This window comes from Bubalus bubalis, chromosome 3 (assembly GCF_019923935.1).
Source record: "Bubalus bubalis isolate 160015118507 breed Murrah chromosome 3, NDDB_SH_1, whole genome shotgun sequence".
NCBI lineage: Eukaryota > Metazoa > Chordata > Mammalia > Artiodactyla > Bovidae > Bubalus > Bubalus bubalis.
Window position 1 is genome coordinate 37,926,963 of NC_059159.1, and position 14,712 is coordinate 37,941,674.

General features: G+C 46.6%; 1 protein-coding gene across 6 annotated transcripts; it reads left to right on the plus strand.

Annotated features, from left to right (window-relative positions):
• The first annotated feature begins 1,168 nt into the window (after positions 1-1,168).
• Positions 1,169-14,496, plus strand: XAF1 (XIAP associated factor 1). Of its 6 annotated transcripts, XM_006079661.4 has the most exons (9): positions 1,176-1,484; positions 1,725-1,838; positions 3,900-4,035; positions 4,802-4,858; positions 5,220-5,415; positions 7,636-7,721; positions 10,678-11,019; positions 14,118-14,185; positions 14,338-14,496. In XM_006079661.4, the coding sequence occupies exons 2-8, from the start codon at positions 1,807-1,809 to the stop codon at positions 14,160-14,162; spliced, it is 894 nt and encodes a 297-aa protein (XP_006079723.3). In that variant the 5' UTR covers positions 1,176-1,484; positions 1,725-1,806; the 3' UTR covers positions 14,163-14,185; positions 14,338-14,496. The 6 variants fall into 6 exon arrangements, with proteins under 6 accessions (XP_025136586.3, XP_006079722.3, XP_006079723.3 ...); XM_006079660.4 differs by lacking the exon at positions 14,118-14,185 and having other exon boundaries at positions 1,170-1,484; XM_025280801.3 differs by lacking the exons at positions 1,725-1,838; positions 14,118-14,185 and having other exon boundaries at positions 1,169-1,484.
• The last annotated feature ends 216 nt before the right edge of the window (positions 14,497-14,712 follow it).

Genomic DNA, 14,712 nt, shown 5'->3' on the forward strand with positions numbered 1-14,712 from the left:
CATTCAGAACCAGCCCTTTCCTCCAACACCAAACTGTTTCCACATTAGAATCACCTTTGGAGTTTCAAAAACTCCAAAGTCACAGCCACTTGCCGGACCAGGGAAATCACGCTTTCTGGGGTTGGGCAGACATCCGTGGCTTTTGGTTAGTTTCCCAAGCGGTTCGCAAGTGTGGGCAAGTTTGGAATCCACCATCCTTGCTGCCCCAAGAATCCCAATAAATGGCCACACGTCAGGCTAAGTGCCTGAGTGTGAAGTACCCATCATGCCTCAGTGGTGCCTTTTCAATTTCTGACTTGACCGTCAGGAGGGACTTACTCATGTAACAGTGAAAAACTTATGTAGATGGTGTGCTCACTAAAGTTTAAATAAATTAAGATGCTTAGACAAATGTGCAAAGCCACAATCATTCCAATAACACATCAATGTCTTAGTTGTGTTTATGAATAATAAAGGTAAATATTGAAGCTAATTAAAGACAGGCATGGTATTTTTTTACAAATAAGATTCTGGGAAATAGAAATACACATTAAATCCCCTTAAAAATGTCAACATAAAGTATATAATATCCAAACGTTTCTGATGGAATTGCAATTATCTGCAAATTTTTCAGTTTCTACTGAGCAATTAGATACACTGTTCTGTCATTTTTATCTAATTAATTACATCCTGCTCTCTGTGAAAAGAACACAAACAACTGTTCTACATTCATTTGATCCAATTATGCATATATAATTTTGGACACGTGTTGCCTTTAGCAGAACTTGATTTCTTTGTATCTCAAATTTTGGGGTCAATTCGTCCAGTCATTTATAACAGTCTGGGTGCCAGACTCCTTTCAAGTCCATGTATTCAAATGAAAGCAATTTTTCACACAGTTTCTGGGAGCACCTGGACTCCCTAAGTTCCCTAGGTCCCCTGTAGAGTCCAGAGTAGGTGGCAGGAGGAGGGGGGTGGAAATGAGGAAACAAGCCCAGAGGCTAAAGTGACTCTTGTTGTCAGTTAGGGCCACTACCAAGATTCGAATTCCCGGCTCCTGACCCTCTGGCCATTCTAGGAGAGACAAGAGCTGGGCCTCTTGGCCCGGGGTTCAAAGCCTGATTCTGCTTCCTGTTGGCTGGCAATGTGTGCAAGTTACATCAGCTCTCAGCGCAGCAGTTTCTGTGTCTGAAGACTTCCCCATTCGCCTGCCCCCTTGTTAGCATTACAGCCGTGTTTAATGTTGTTATTTACAAGTGAGGACAGAGTTGAACAGGGGGAATAGGTGAGTGCCCTAGGTCACCAGGCTGCTACGGGATGTGGCTCCAAAGCCTGCAGTCCTCACCCTGCACCCCCAGTTCCTCCTGCCCCTGACCCGGACCAGAGTAGAATACAGGAAGTCAGGAGCCGTTCTCAAGGAGGAGCAGCCTTCAAGTTCAAGTTCAACATGGCCAACCAGCTCTCTCCTACAGAGGAAGGATCAGAGGACCAGGAGGGACAAGGAGGTCAGTGTTTTGTGGAAGAGGATGGAGTGACCCGGATGCAGTGAGGCCAGCCTGGGGGAGGGGAGGGGCTGCTGCCCAGGGCGGCCTGGCCTCTGGCTCCCACCCAAGGGGTCGCAGAAACAGCCGGCGGTAGCAGCACAGGCTGAGGGAGGAGGCAGGGACCGGGCTTCCTGGATGTCCAGTCACAGGTACTGTGCAGCAGCCCTGGGCTGAGGAATCTGAAAACCCCTCCCTTCCTAGGCTGTGGGCCCTTCGCTTTCAGTTTCGTTTCTCTGCCTGCAAAAACTGAAACTTGAAACAGAAAGATTCCGGAGATCAGAACATGGAGGGAGCCTTGCAGGTGTGCAGGAACTGGTAAGAAGTCGCTTTCCCTGGTGGCCAACCTGAGGCTGGCTGGTGAGAGGGGCAGACAGGATAAGTCTGTTTCTAAAGTGAAAAGGAAAGGGTCTATGTGCCCAGGAAGGCCAGGGTGGGCCCCTGCGATAGGAAGGTGTAAACTCAGGAGATATCAGTGAGAGAGGCTTAGGGTTGGCAGACATCCCTGAACCCCGCCCCACCCCCGCCTCCAGGTACTTAAGACTTTCTGGGACAGTTCTACAGCCAGACAGCCAGGCTAACCATCCCTGCTGGACTGCTCCTATTTTTCAGACCTCGGGTCCTAATTTGTATGCTCTTCATACCAGTCTTTGAAAGAAAGAGGCTCCCGCAGATTGTCTGAGACCATGCCCACCCCCACCTTTAGAGGGACCTGTGGAGCAGGGTGAGGGGATAGAGCAAAGGTCCCAGACCACACCTCTAAATCATGGGGACCCAACCCCTTGAGGCACCTTACTCTCGAAGCTCCCTACCTGTGACAGGAACCAGGGGGATCCCTCCCCAAGGTCTTTCTCCAGCCAGACCCTCCTGGCTCTCTGGCGTTTGCACCAGCTCAGGAAAAAAAGCTGAGGTGTCAGGCCAGGCAGAGGGGTAAGAATAGAGGAAGGGAGACTTTCCTGGTGGTCCAGTGATTAAGAGTCCATGCTTCCCAAAGTAGAAAAGCTTTGTATACATATATATGTAATATATATTATATATCATTTATATAATTATATTTGTTATCTATTTATAAATAAATATATAATTGTATTTCTATTTATTATATATAATATTAAGTATAATTTATATGTATTAGATATGTATAATATATGTATTACTATAATATAGTGTATATATATGTATATATAGTATATAGGGTATATATGTATTAGAAAACTTACAAGTTTTTGCCTAACTAAAATATGACATTTTGATTCCACTTGCTTGACTTTGTATAAATAGAATGCTATTTCTAATTTTTAAAAATAGATAAGCAAAAGGTTTACTGTATAGCACAGGGAACTATAGCCAATATCTTGTAATAACCTATAATGGAAAATAATCTGAAAAGTAAGATATATATAGGGTTTCCCTGGTGTCTCAGACAGAAAAGAATCTGCCTGGCAATACAGAAGACATGGATTCGATCCCTGAGTCGAGAAGATCCCCTGAGAAGGGAATGGCAACCCACTCCAATATTCTTGCCTGAGAAATCCCATGGGCAGAGGAACCTGGGGGGCTACTGTCGATGGGGTCCCAAAGAGTCAGACACAACTGAGCAACTAAACCTCAGTCTTCCACATTGCAGGCAGATTCTGTACCATCTGAGCCACCAGGGAAGCCCGGGTTAGAAGTCAAAGACACAGTCATACGCTTTTGAGACAAAGGATCATAAATCAGAATGACATGCTGGCATTTTACAAAAAGTTCGCCAAGGATACCTGCCTAGTCCCGGTGAGCAGGCACAGAGAGTACTGAGTGAGCAGTGAGTCATTGTGACTGAGCACAGAGCTGAGAAAGAACACTATTCTTTTCATTTATATTCCTGGCATCAGAAGAAAGAAAAAAAGAAACAGTTGAGCAGGCTCTTCCATCTATAAGGGGCTCTGGTTAACGTGTAGTACCGATGCACAATGCACATGAGGGAGGGAGGAGCCCCAAACACACGCACAGAGAGTTTTATCTTTAATTTGTTCTTGTCCTGCCTTAAAATATAAATTTTATTTCATCAGTCACAATCAAGACAATGAAACTATTCATTACCTCCCAAAGGTTTCTCTTGTCCCTTTGTAATCAATCGCTCACTCCTGCTCCTTCTTACCCATCGTGCTCTCCCTGGGCAACATAAGAGCTTTACAGAGCATCCTTACCACTACGTCATGATTCAGCATTGTTCTGACTTGAGATCAACATGGGGAAGGCGAGTCAGGTGGTCTCATCATCATATTTTCAGTGCTTGAGGCCTTGAAAGATCTTCATCCAGGAGCCCCATGTATAAAATATGGCTCCATGCTTTATACCATGAAATAAACCTACTTTTCCTCCCTTTTGATCCTGCAGCAAAAGAAGGGTGGCCTCCAACCACCTGGGCCTCCATGAGGCCCACTGCTTGATGTATCTGGTCCTCTGCCCAGAATGCAAGGAACCTGTCCTGCAGCATGAGATGGAAGAACACCGCCAGGGCGGGCACCAGCAGGTGGGGAGGCAGATTGGGGGATGGAGGTGGAGGGGCAGGGTCCTCTCTGCAGCCCATCTCATGGCTGCCTGCCATGGGCAAGTTGCTCAGCCCCTGCGCCTAGCCCCCTATGCAAAGTGGAAAAGGTAGATAATCCTGCCCTTCCTGTACTGCCACTTGGACTTCCCTGGTGGCTCAGACGGTAAAGAATCTGCCTACAAAGCAGGAGACCTGGGTTCCATCCCTGGGTCGGGAAGATTCAAGGGAATGGCAACTCACTCCAGTATTCTGGCCTGGAGATTCCCATGGACAGAGGAGCCTGGTGTATTACAGTCCATGGGGTCGCAAAGAGTCGGACACGACTGAGCTACTACACTTCTTTCCTGTACTGCATTGAGTAGACCCCGGTTTCCCATTCCCAATCCTTTCCCTACAGGCATATGAGGTTGGCCAAGACTAGGGGTCCCTGTTTTGGGAAAAGTAAAATGTTCGTTTGAGATGTGTCAAAAGGATAAACAGGAAAGGGGCGCTTGAAAGGCAGTCACGGCCAAGGTTGGTCAAAGGCCAACCTTTCTCTCCAGCTATTTCTGGAGCTCCTCAAGCTCAGGCATCCATCTCAGCTCAGAGGGTCCCACAAATGTGTCCCTGAGCTCAGAGTTGGTGCTGCAGGCAGATGAGGGTGCCTGATTCCAGATGAGGGTGCCTGGATCTGGCCCCCAAGTGCTCACAGACCCACCCCTGACACACAGAGCCAGGGTGGGACTCGAGCACCTCCCTCCGCGTTTAGGTGGGATGCGCCATGTGTCAGCAGAGCGTGCCGAAGCACTCGCTGGAGAGTCACGAGGTGAGGCGCAAATGTGATTTCTTCTGCCAAGCCCAGGAGGAGGGGAGGGGGCCGGTCATAAAGCTCTCCCCTCCCGCCCTCAGCTCTCTCTTCTCTCCCAAGCAGGCCTGGAACTAGCTTATCCCAGTGACACAGGGCCTCCTGCCCCTGCCCCTCTTGCCAAGGTCCAAGACAGCTCACGTTCCCCTCTCAAGGAGAGGCCCCCCTCCTACAACCTTCTCCCACCCCCCACCCCCCAGTCTTTCCCACCTGCTTTCTCTTACTGGCTTCAGTCCCCCTCAGGGAAATAAGCTCCTAGCCCCAAGGCAACTGCAATCACTACAAGCCAGTGACTATGCCCGTCCCGCCGGCCTCCCCGCAGGCCCAGGAATGCCAGGAGCGCCCGGTTGAGTGCCAGTTCTGCCAGCTGGCCGTGCGCCTGAACAAGGTGGACCTCCATGAACACTACTGCGGCCAGCAGACGGAGCTCTGCCCAGACTGCGGCCAGCACGTCATGCTCCGCGTGCTGGCCCGGCACAGAGAAGAGTGTGGACGTGAGCAGCTCCGGCTCCAGAAAGGTGAGGATCGTGAGCTCTCAGCAGGACGGGTGAGGAGGGTGATGACAGATGCGTGCGTCTCTAAGTCACCCGGCTAGTCTAGTTCCAGAGTGGCCTTCTTGTGCTCCTGCTGTGTCTTGAAATGACTGGTCCAGAGAAAAGCAAATATCATACATTAATGCATAAATATGGAATCTAAAAAATAGTACTAATGAACCTATTTACAGAGAAGGGAGACTCCGGTATAGAGTCAGACTGGTGGATGCAGCAGGGGAAGGAGAGCGTAGGACAAACTGAGAGAGTAGCATCAACATATAGACACTGTGTGCATGTGTGCTAAGTCGCTTCAGTCGTGTCCAACTCTTTGCGACCCCATGGACTGTAGCCCACCAGGCTCCTCTGTCCATAGGATTCTCCAAGCAAGAATACTAGAGTGGATTGCCATGCCCTCCACTCCAGGGGATCTTCCCGACCCAGGGATCGAACCCACGTCTCTTACGTCTCCTGACTTGGCAGGCAGGTTCTTTACCACAAGGACCACCTGGGAAGCCCCATATATACACTAAGGGAAGTCGCTCAGTTGTGCCCAACTCGGCGACCCCATGGGCTGTAGCATACCAGGCTCCTCCATTCATGGAATTTTCCAGGCAAGAGTACTGGAGTGGGTTGTCATTTCCTTCTCCAGGGGATCTTCCTGACCCAGGAATCTAACCTGGGTCTCCTGCATTGCAGGCAGACGCTTTTACCATCTGAGCCACCTTAACACCCTCATATATACACGACCAAGTGTAAAATAGATAACTATAAGAAAGCTACCATATTACGCAGGGAGCCCAGCCTGGTGTTCTGTGACAACCTAGAGGGTTGGAAAGGGGTGTGGAGGGAGGTTCAAGAAGGAGGGGATGAACATATAATTATGACTGATTTGAGTTGTTGTGCAGCAGAGGCCAACACAATATTGTAAAGCCATTTTCTTCCAATAAAAAGATTTTTTTTTAATTTATAAAAATAAATGACTGATCCAGGGAGCCAAGAAGCCAGGGGTTGGGGAGCTGGGAGCTACACAGATGAGTGCAGAGGCAATGGGGCCCTACCAGATGGGAGGCTTCCCTTGAACTCCTCCAGCATGACTCCAGCCTGGCAGAGACCTACCTGAATCCTTGTAGAGATGAGAAAGCTATGCAGAGTGAAACAGGGGCTTGCTAGAGGCAGAAACCAGACAGGATCCCCAAGTTCCCTGACACAAAATCAGGAACTTTCCCAAAGGATCCAGGTGTAACTCCTGACCCTTGGGCCTGCGTGTTGGCCACCTGGTGCCACAGCGTCCTCTCTTTGCCCAGTTACCTCTTCAGGAAGTGTGTTTACAGAGAACACGAGCCAAACACATCCTCTCACTGGTTGTTTTAGTAACAACAGTAGCATGGGGACAGAGCCGAAAATCCCCTGGGCGGTAAGTCTCTCTGGGTAAACGATTTTATCAAAATCAGCAAATGAAAAACTGGGGTGCTTAAGATTCAAGTACATTCCCAGCAAGCCTGGGTTTCAACATAGCCAACAAACAACTCTTCAGCACAACTTTGTCAACACAACACAACTTCAACAAGACTGCACAGCTTCAACAACACAACACAACTTCATCAATACAACTTCAACAACACAACACAACTTCCTCAATACAACTTCAACAAGACAGCACTACTGCAACAAGACAATACAACTTCATCAACACAACTTCGACAACACAACTTCAACAAGACTGCACAGCTTGAACAACAGCACAACTTCAACAAGACAATGCAACTTCATCAACACAACGCAACTTCAACAAGACAGCACAACACAGCTTCAACACAATCAACAAAGATGTGTGCAATTAACTCCTCATCTGATCACAGAGCTCAGAAATGGCTAAACTGAAAGAGTAGTCAGGCTGAACAGGACTGGCATCTGTGGTAACAACTCCTTCCATCTCCTTGGAAACCAGTCCTGCTCCAGGAAAACGTCTCTTCATCAGGGCTGTGTGCTGCCCCAAGGGCACTTTTACGATTTAATTGGAAATAATGTGGGTGAGTCCTGTTGTGGGTGGTCCATGTGGCCAAGGACCCTGGCAGTGCAGGACACTCATGGCAGACTCGGGTCAAGGCATCCTCAGGACTGTAGGCCACGTAGTGCGTAGTGAGGCAGCCGGGCTGGCCATTGTCAAGGGCAATCATTTGTGCTGTTGCTTCTGTGCTTTTTCAGGGAAGAGCATTCCAGCTCCTGAAAGCAACATCTGCTGTCATTATTGCAACCAAATGATCCCAGGAAATAAGTATTTCCCCCATCTGGTGAGTAGAAATTTGTCATTGTCTAATGATGCCAATAGCCAGTCCATATTCCAAAAAATACGATATGAACAGTAGATTCTTTCTGGAATTCATTCATTTTATTTATTTACTTATTGGGCGCACTGGATCTTCATCATAGCCTTCATCCCAGGCTTCTCATTGCTGTGACATCTCTTGTTGCCAAACACAGGCTCTAGATGCATGGGCTTCAGTAGCTGGGGCGCCCAGGCTTAGTTGCTCCATGGCATGTGGGGTCTTCCTGGACCAGGGATTGAACCTGTGTCCTCTGCATTGGCAGGTAGATTCTTAAGCACTGGACCACCTGGGAAGTCTTGAATGGTAGATTCTGGGTCCAGTTTTACACAGCATGAATATTAAGAGGTTCCCATATTTCGTTTTGCTTTGTTCAAAAAAGGACATCGTGAACTGCTTTAGGCTCATTTAGCACACGTAATTGGATTCCAATTATGCCAGCCCTTCAAGGAGCCTCCCTGACCAATCCAGCTATCACTGATCACCTCTGAGGACAAGGAAATTACAATTTAGGCCTAAATAGGCTCTGCTTTATTATTTTCTATCCCATGTCCCTGGTGGCTCAGATGGCAAAGAATCCACCTGCAATGCGGGAGACCTGGATTTGATCCCTGAGTTGGGAAGATCCCCTGGAGGAGGGCATGGCAACCCACTCCAGTATTTTTGCCTGGAGAATCCCCATGGACAGAGGAGCCTAGTTGTATAGAGTTGCAAAGAGTCAGACACGACTGAGCAGCTAAGCAGAGCACAGCACATCCCATATGGAAGTCTTCTCTATTAGGCTGTGAGCTTCCTCCAAAAAGTTAATAACTTTCTCCATCTTCCCACAATGAAGCTGATATCAGGGCTGTGTACCAAAAGGAGGACTCTGAAAGGATGCAATGATGTGATGGATTGATTGATTGCTTTTGCCTGGGAAAATTTACAGACATTCTCCCTCCATCACTCTAAGCACCTTTTAGTGCATTCGTCAGGCCAAGCTGTTCCCCTCTTCTACAGGATGGAGCATTTTCTTTGGGGGAATCTCCCCAAAGGATCTCTCCAAAGAACTCACTTCCTTCTTCCTGGATGGCAAACTGTCCTTTCTTTAGCCTTCAATCCAGAGAACAATGAATATCAGAACTAAAGAAATCCTAGAGATGATCTAAGTCTTTTTGTTTATCATGGACCATACATATAAAATTTACTATTGGTGACATTTAGAGCATTTTAATATGAATACTTGACTTAAAATCTAAATTACATTCCCTACCCTCCACAAAAACAATATATGGATTTGAAAACATGTTGATTGATTCTCTATTTCCACCTTTTACGTATTAATGAATGCTGTGGAACTTAGTTTCACCTGGTTTTCTACTATTCCTCTTTAGTTATTATTATTACTGTCACTTTATTCAATTCATGCCTGCTTGGATATACTCATACGTTTACCTTTCTCTTTGCTGATGTTCTTTCTTTTTAAAATATTTTACGGATTTATTTTGGCTGCATTGGGTCTTAGTTGCGGCGTGTGGAATCTTTACTGCAGTGTGAGGGCTTCTCTCTAGTTGTGGCATGTGGGCTCCAGAGCGTATGAGCTCAGTAGTTGAAGTGCACTGTGGCATGTGGGATCTTAGCTCCCTGATCAGGGATCAAACTCGAGTCCCCTGCATTGCAAGGCAGATTCTTACACTGTACCACCAGGGAAGTAACAAATCCCAAGCTTTCTTGAATCCCAAGCTTTCCTTCTGGGCAAGATTTCTGTCATCCTGAAATACATGTCTAGGTATCTCTAGTTGTCTGCGCAGTTACTTCCTTTATTCTGCATCCTTGAATGTTAATTGGATTTCAAATTCTACATTAACCTTTATTTTGAAGCATTTTCACCATCTTCCCACCTCTGTGATTGCTGTTGATAAGTCTGCTCTCAGTGTAGCTGCTGATCCTTTGCCAATAACCATTTTCTTTGTTGGATTTCAAGATCCTCTTTGCGTTGGATCTTCTGTGGTTTCACTGCAATGTATCCAAGAGAAGATTTATTTTTATTCATCCTGCTTAGGACAATAGGCTCAGATGTGTTTGTTTGTTTGTTTTCCTCTCTCTCTTCTTCAGAATTTATCACCTCATGATCAATTTCTAGTCCAAGGTAGACAAGCTTTGTCATTTTTTTGTGACCCCATGGACTGTATAGGAATCTTCCAGGCCAGAATACTGGAGTGGGTAGCCGTTCCCTTCTCCAGGGGATCTTCCTGACCCAGGGATCGAACTCAGATCTCCCACATTGCAGGCCAATTCTTTACCAGCTGAGACACAAGGGAAGCCCAAGAATACTGGAGTGGGTAGCCTATCCCTTCTCCAGTGGGTCTTCCCAACCCAGCAATGGAACATGGGTCTCCTGCATTGCAGGCAGATTCTTTACCAGCTGAGCTACCAGAGAAGCCCCTTAGGGCAATAGGCTCATATGGGTTTGCTTTTTTCCCCCCTCTCTCTCTTCTTCAGAATTTATCACCTCATGCTCAATTTCTAGTCCAAGGTAGACAAGCTTTCTTGTCATTTCCCTTTTCCAGTTAGTCAATTTTTGTCTCTCAGCCACCGTAGTTCAGACTTCAAGTTTCCCAGCTTCGTGCAGGGAAAGGGGACTCTTCCAATTTCACACATCATGTGGATGGGACTTTTCTCTCATCCAAGCTCTTAGTCGTGAGATTGACCCCACAATCTCCTCCTAAAGGGTTACCTCATGTGCTTAACAGGGACGTCTTCTTTCCTGGAACATGAGTTTGCTTGCTTCCTTGCAAAGTCAGCTCCGTGAACGTTTGTCGTATTATATCCAGCATTTCTAAAGAGTTTGGAGTGGAAAATTTTCAGGTTAGCTCGCCCACTGTATTGTCCACCATTAAAGCTGAGGTCATTTTTAAATTTGATGCTTGACTCCCCCTTGCAGGATAGATGCCGTCGAGTCTCAGGAGCTGTGGCAGCTTCTCCAGTGGGGAAACCAGAAATTCCTCCTTCATCCCCTTCGAGTCGGGCTGCTGAAGACCAGACTTCCAAGGCAGAGAAAGATGTCCGTCCAAAGCTGAGAAATAGTCACAGAGCTCCCTTTCTTTCTGAAACGTCAACAAGGCAAGCGCCACGAGGCGCAAACAAAACCACGAATCTGTCTTTGAAGTCCAATGGCAAGCTCAGAGCCTCCTCTCCTGTAGAAGATGAGACAGCCTATGACATTCTGAGGAGATGTTCTCAGTGTGATATCCTACTTCCCCTGCCAACCCTAAACCACCACCAGGTACCCAGCCTCTGTTCCCTCCATACCTGGCTGTGAGCCATCAGGACAGTGTTTAAAGAAATGCAAGTCCTGCGAGATGTCCTCAGACAACACTATCTCCCCTTTCTCTGTGTGTCTGGATCTACTCTCACTTATCCCCTGTGTATATGTGTTCATCACCTCCCATTTCTGATGGCAGAGCCAGTCTCTCATCTCTATCTCCAGTTCCCAGCCTAGTTACTGACCACAGCAAATGCCCCCAAACCATGGAGCAAACAAATGAATAGAAGGCATCCAGTCTAGCTCTCTCATGGCGTAGATAAGGCAACTGCAGTCCAGAGATCAGAGCCTTGGTCAAGATCCTAAGTCAGTTGGTATCTTGCCTCCAGCAGATTAAGGTTTACCTCCAGTAGCTCAGGATTTGCAGCCTCAATAACCTGATTTTTCACATCCTAGATTACTTTCCAATAAAGAAGAATTAGCATTAGAGGTAGTTAACCATTATGCACCAGTTACAATGCAAAGCGGGGCTTCCCCAGTGGCTCAGCTGGTAAAGAACCTGCCTGCCAGTGCAGGAGATGCAAGAGCCATGGGTTTGATCCCTCAGTTGGGAAGATCCCCTGGAGAAGGAAATGGTCACCTGCTCCAGTATTCTTGCCTGGAAAATTCCATGGACCGGGGAGCCTGAGGGGCTACAGTCCATGGGGTGACAAAGCTGTTTACAAATGGTTAATCATTATAAACATCAGGAAGGTATTTTACCCCTACCTTATAGATAAGGAAACTAAACAGAAAGGTCAAATGGCTTCCCCAGGATTTCACAATTAGAGAGTGGCAGAATACAGCCAGGTATACATGTGGATATAGTTTCAAAGCTTATGCTCTCAAGCCCCATAAAGGATGTCTCACTTTAAAATACTTTCATTATTTGATGTTTTTCAAAATACAAAAGTTATTGTTGTTGTTCAGTAGCTAAATCGTGTCCAGCTCGTTGCAACCCCTTGAAAGGCAGCACACCAGGCTCCCCTGTCCTTCACTATCCCCCGGAGTTTGCCAGTACTAGATACTAGATTTGGTTGTAACCATTTGACATGATACCATACAAACAAACACAAAGATAAAGCTAATCCCCCCCACACCCACCCCACCTCCCAAGTGCCATGCCATAAAGTACTAGTATCAGCCTCCAGGTGGCTGTCCTTCCAAAACGTCACCTCTGTTCACAAAAACCTGACAAGCCTCCATGGGGTTTGAATTGGTTTCCTTCCCCCATATATCATCTTCCTAGACTCATGACTCCACCACTTGCCTTTTTTGCTGAATATATGACGCACACGCCTTACAAAGAAGTAGACCTAAATCTTGTTCTAACTTCTTTAAGCATCTCTATATGAACACAAGCACACCATTTTACCAAGCTGAGTGAATTTCGTTCTTGCTGAGGGTGTTATTAGTGCCATATTTCCTTGCCTCCTACAACTGAAATTTCCTTTCATACTTCTCTCCATCCTTAATGATGGGCTTGCTGAATTTAGCAAAGAACAATTCATTACTTGGGACAAAAATAACTACAAAATAATTTCATGGGACATACTCATACTAAGAAAAATTCTTTGTCTCTCTGAAATTAACATCTAACTGGACAGCCTGTATTTTATCTGGCAACTCTATTATATAACCGCACACACACACATACACACACACACATTTGGAGTCCAATTGTACACACTACTTGTATAGGATTCATCAATAACCAATAATAAGAAGGGCATCCCTCCAAGTCAAATGATGTTGCCCCTTCCTTTTCTTTTTTAATGTTGTAAGAGTCCATGAGGACTCCCTAGTGGCTCAGATGGTAGAGTCTGCCTGCAATGTGGGAGAGCCAGTTTCAATCCCTGGGTTGGGAAGATCCCCTGGAGAATGGAATGGCAACCCACTCCAGTATTCTTGCCTGGAAAATCCCATGGACAGAGGAGCCTGGCAGGCTACCGTCCATGGGGCTGCAAAGGGTTGGACACGACTGAGCAACTATCACTCACACACACAAGAGTCCATGGTGTGCTGTGTTGTGCTTAGTTGCTCAGTTGCGTCCGACTCTGCAACCCCATGGGTCGTAGCCCACCAGGTTCCTCTGTCCATGGAGATTCTCCAGGCAAGAATACTGGAATGGGTTGCCATTCTCTTCTCCAGGGGATCTTCCGAATCTAGGAACTGAACCCAGGTCTCCCGCATTACAGGCGGATTCTTTACCATCTGAGCCCCCAGGGAAGCCATAGCGTGGGTACCCTCTAATCTGTTCGTCCACCCTCCTGATGATGACAGTCCTCTATTAAACATTGTCCCAAACCTCCCATAGACCCCTCCTAGTTCACTGGCCTCCCTTTTCTTCTCTTTTTCTTTTCTCTTTTTAAATTTTTATTGGAGTACAGTTGCCTTACAATATCGTGTTAATTTCTGCTGTACAGCAAAGTGAATCAGTTATGCAGATACATATGTTTACTTTTTTTTAGGTTCTTTTCTCATATAGGTCATTACAGAGTATTGAGTAGAGTTCTCTGTGCTATACAGTAAGTTATCATTAGTCATCTCTTTTATACATTGTTGTTGTTTTTCAGTCAGTAAAAAAAATGTGGAAGTGTTAGTCACTCATTTGTGTCCAACTCAGAGACCCCATGGACTGTAGCCTCCCAGGCTCCTCTGTCCATGGGATTCTCCAGGCAAGAATACTGGAGTGGGTTGCTATCTCCTTCTCCAGGGGATCTTCCCAATCAGGATCGAACCTGTGTCTCGTGCATTGCAGGCAGATTCTTTACCACTGAACCACCTGGAAAGCCCCCTTTTATCCATAGTAGTGTATATATGTCATTCCCAGTCTCTTAATTCATCCTACCCTCCTCTCCCCCTACCCCAACCCCACTTGGTATCCATAAATTTGTTCTCTACATCTGGGTCTCTATTTTTGCTTTGCAAATTCGTTCATCTCTACCTACGACTTTTCTGTCATCTACAGCTCAAGGTCCCTGCTCCAAAAACTGGGGATACGTTTAACCAGCGATATCCCAGGAACTAACACTTCCCACTTTATACACCTTCAACTTTTTAAATATCCGTTTCTTTAGGAGAAATGCCGGCGGTTAGCTTCATCAAAAGGAAAACAAGTGTGAAGTTCCAGCTAGCTTTGGGAAAGGTACAAAAGATTTTGAAGATTTTGTTTTTACACTGGTTTTTCTGCTTGCTTTCTGTGCTAGTCTGTATTTGAGGAAAGACATTTTATTCACTTGGTTTCTTTCTTGTTGAAGAAAAGGTTTGGATTTTAACTATTTTCCTCCTTTTGAACAGAGATGTTGGTTTGCCCAAGAGCTACAGCTAAACCAGGAGGAAAAGAGAACGCCAACTCTTCTGCCTGAGAATTCTGATCAAGCATCTAGGCCCAACCCAGCCTGGACACCTTGGGAAATCCAGCTTTATCTCTGAAGAATAAAAAAGATCTTCCTGAAAGCCTGTCCTCCACCTTTCTTTAGATTTTTGACTGGTTTTCCAGGGCCGGGGGTGGGTGGGGTGGGGGAGCAGCAGCTAGGACAGCATGGGAAGGGGAGTGGCAGAAAATGAGAGAGCGAGGAAGAGAAAAATGAGGTTGGGTGGTGGGGGCAGCCAGGTAATGCACGAAGAGGTGCCAGTGGAGGCCGCTGGCAGGGGGAGCAGCTGGGAGACACC

What these genes read in the sequence shown, in the direction of transcription:
- XAF1 (XM_006079660.4), top strand. Translation starts at nt 1,807, where the DNA reads ATGGAGGGAGCCTTGCAGGTGTGCAGGAACTG. An exon ending in ACTCGCTGGAGAGTCACGAG is followed by an intron (nt 4,859 to 5,219) that starts GTGAGGCGCAAA and finishes GCCTCCCCGCAG; the next exon opens with GCCCAGGAATGCCAGGAGCG. An exon ending in ATAAGTATTTCCCCCATCTG is followed by an intron (nt 7,722 to 10,677) that starts GTGAGTAGAAAT and finishes TCCCCCTTGCAG; the next exon opens with GATAGATGCCGTCGAGTCTC.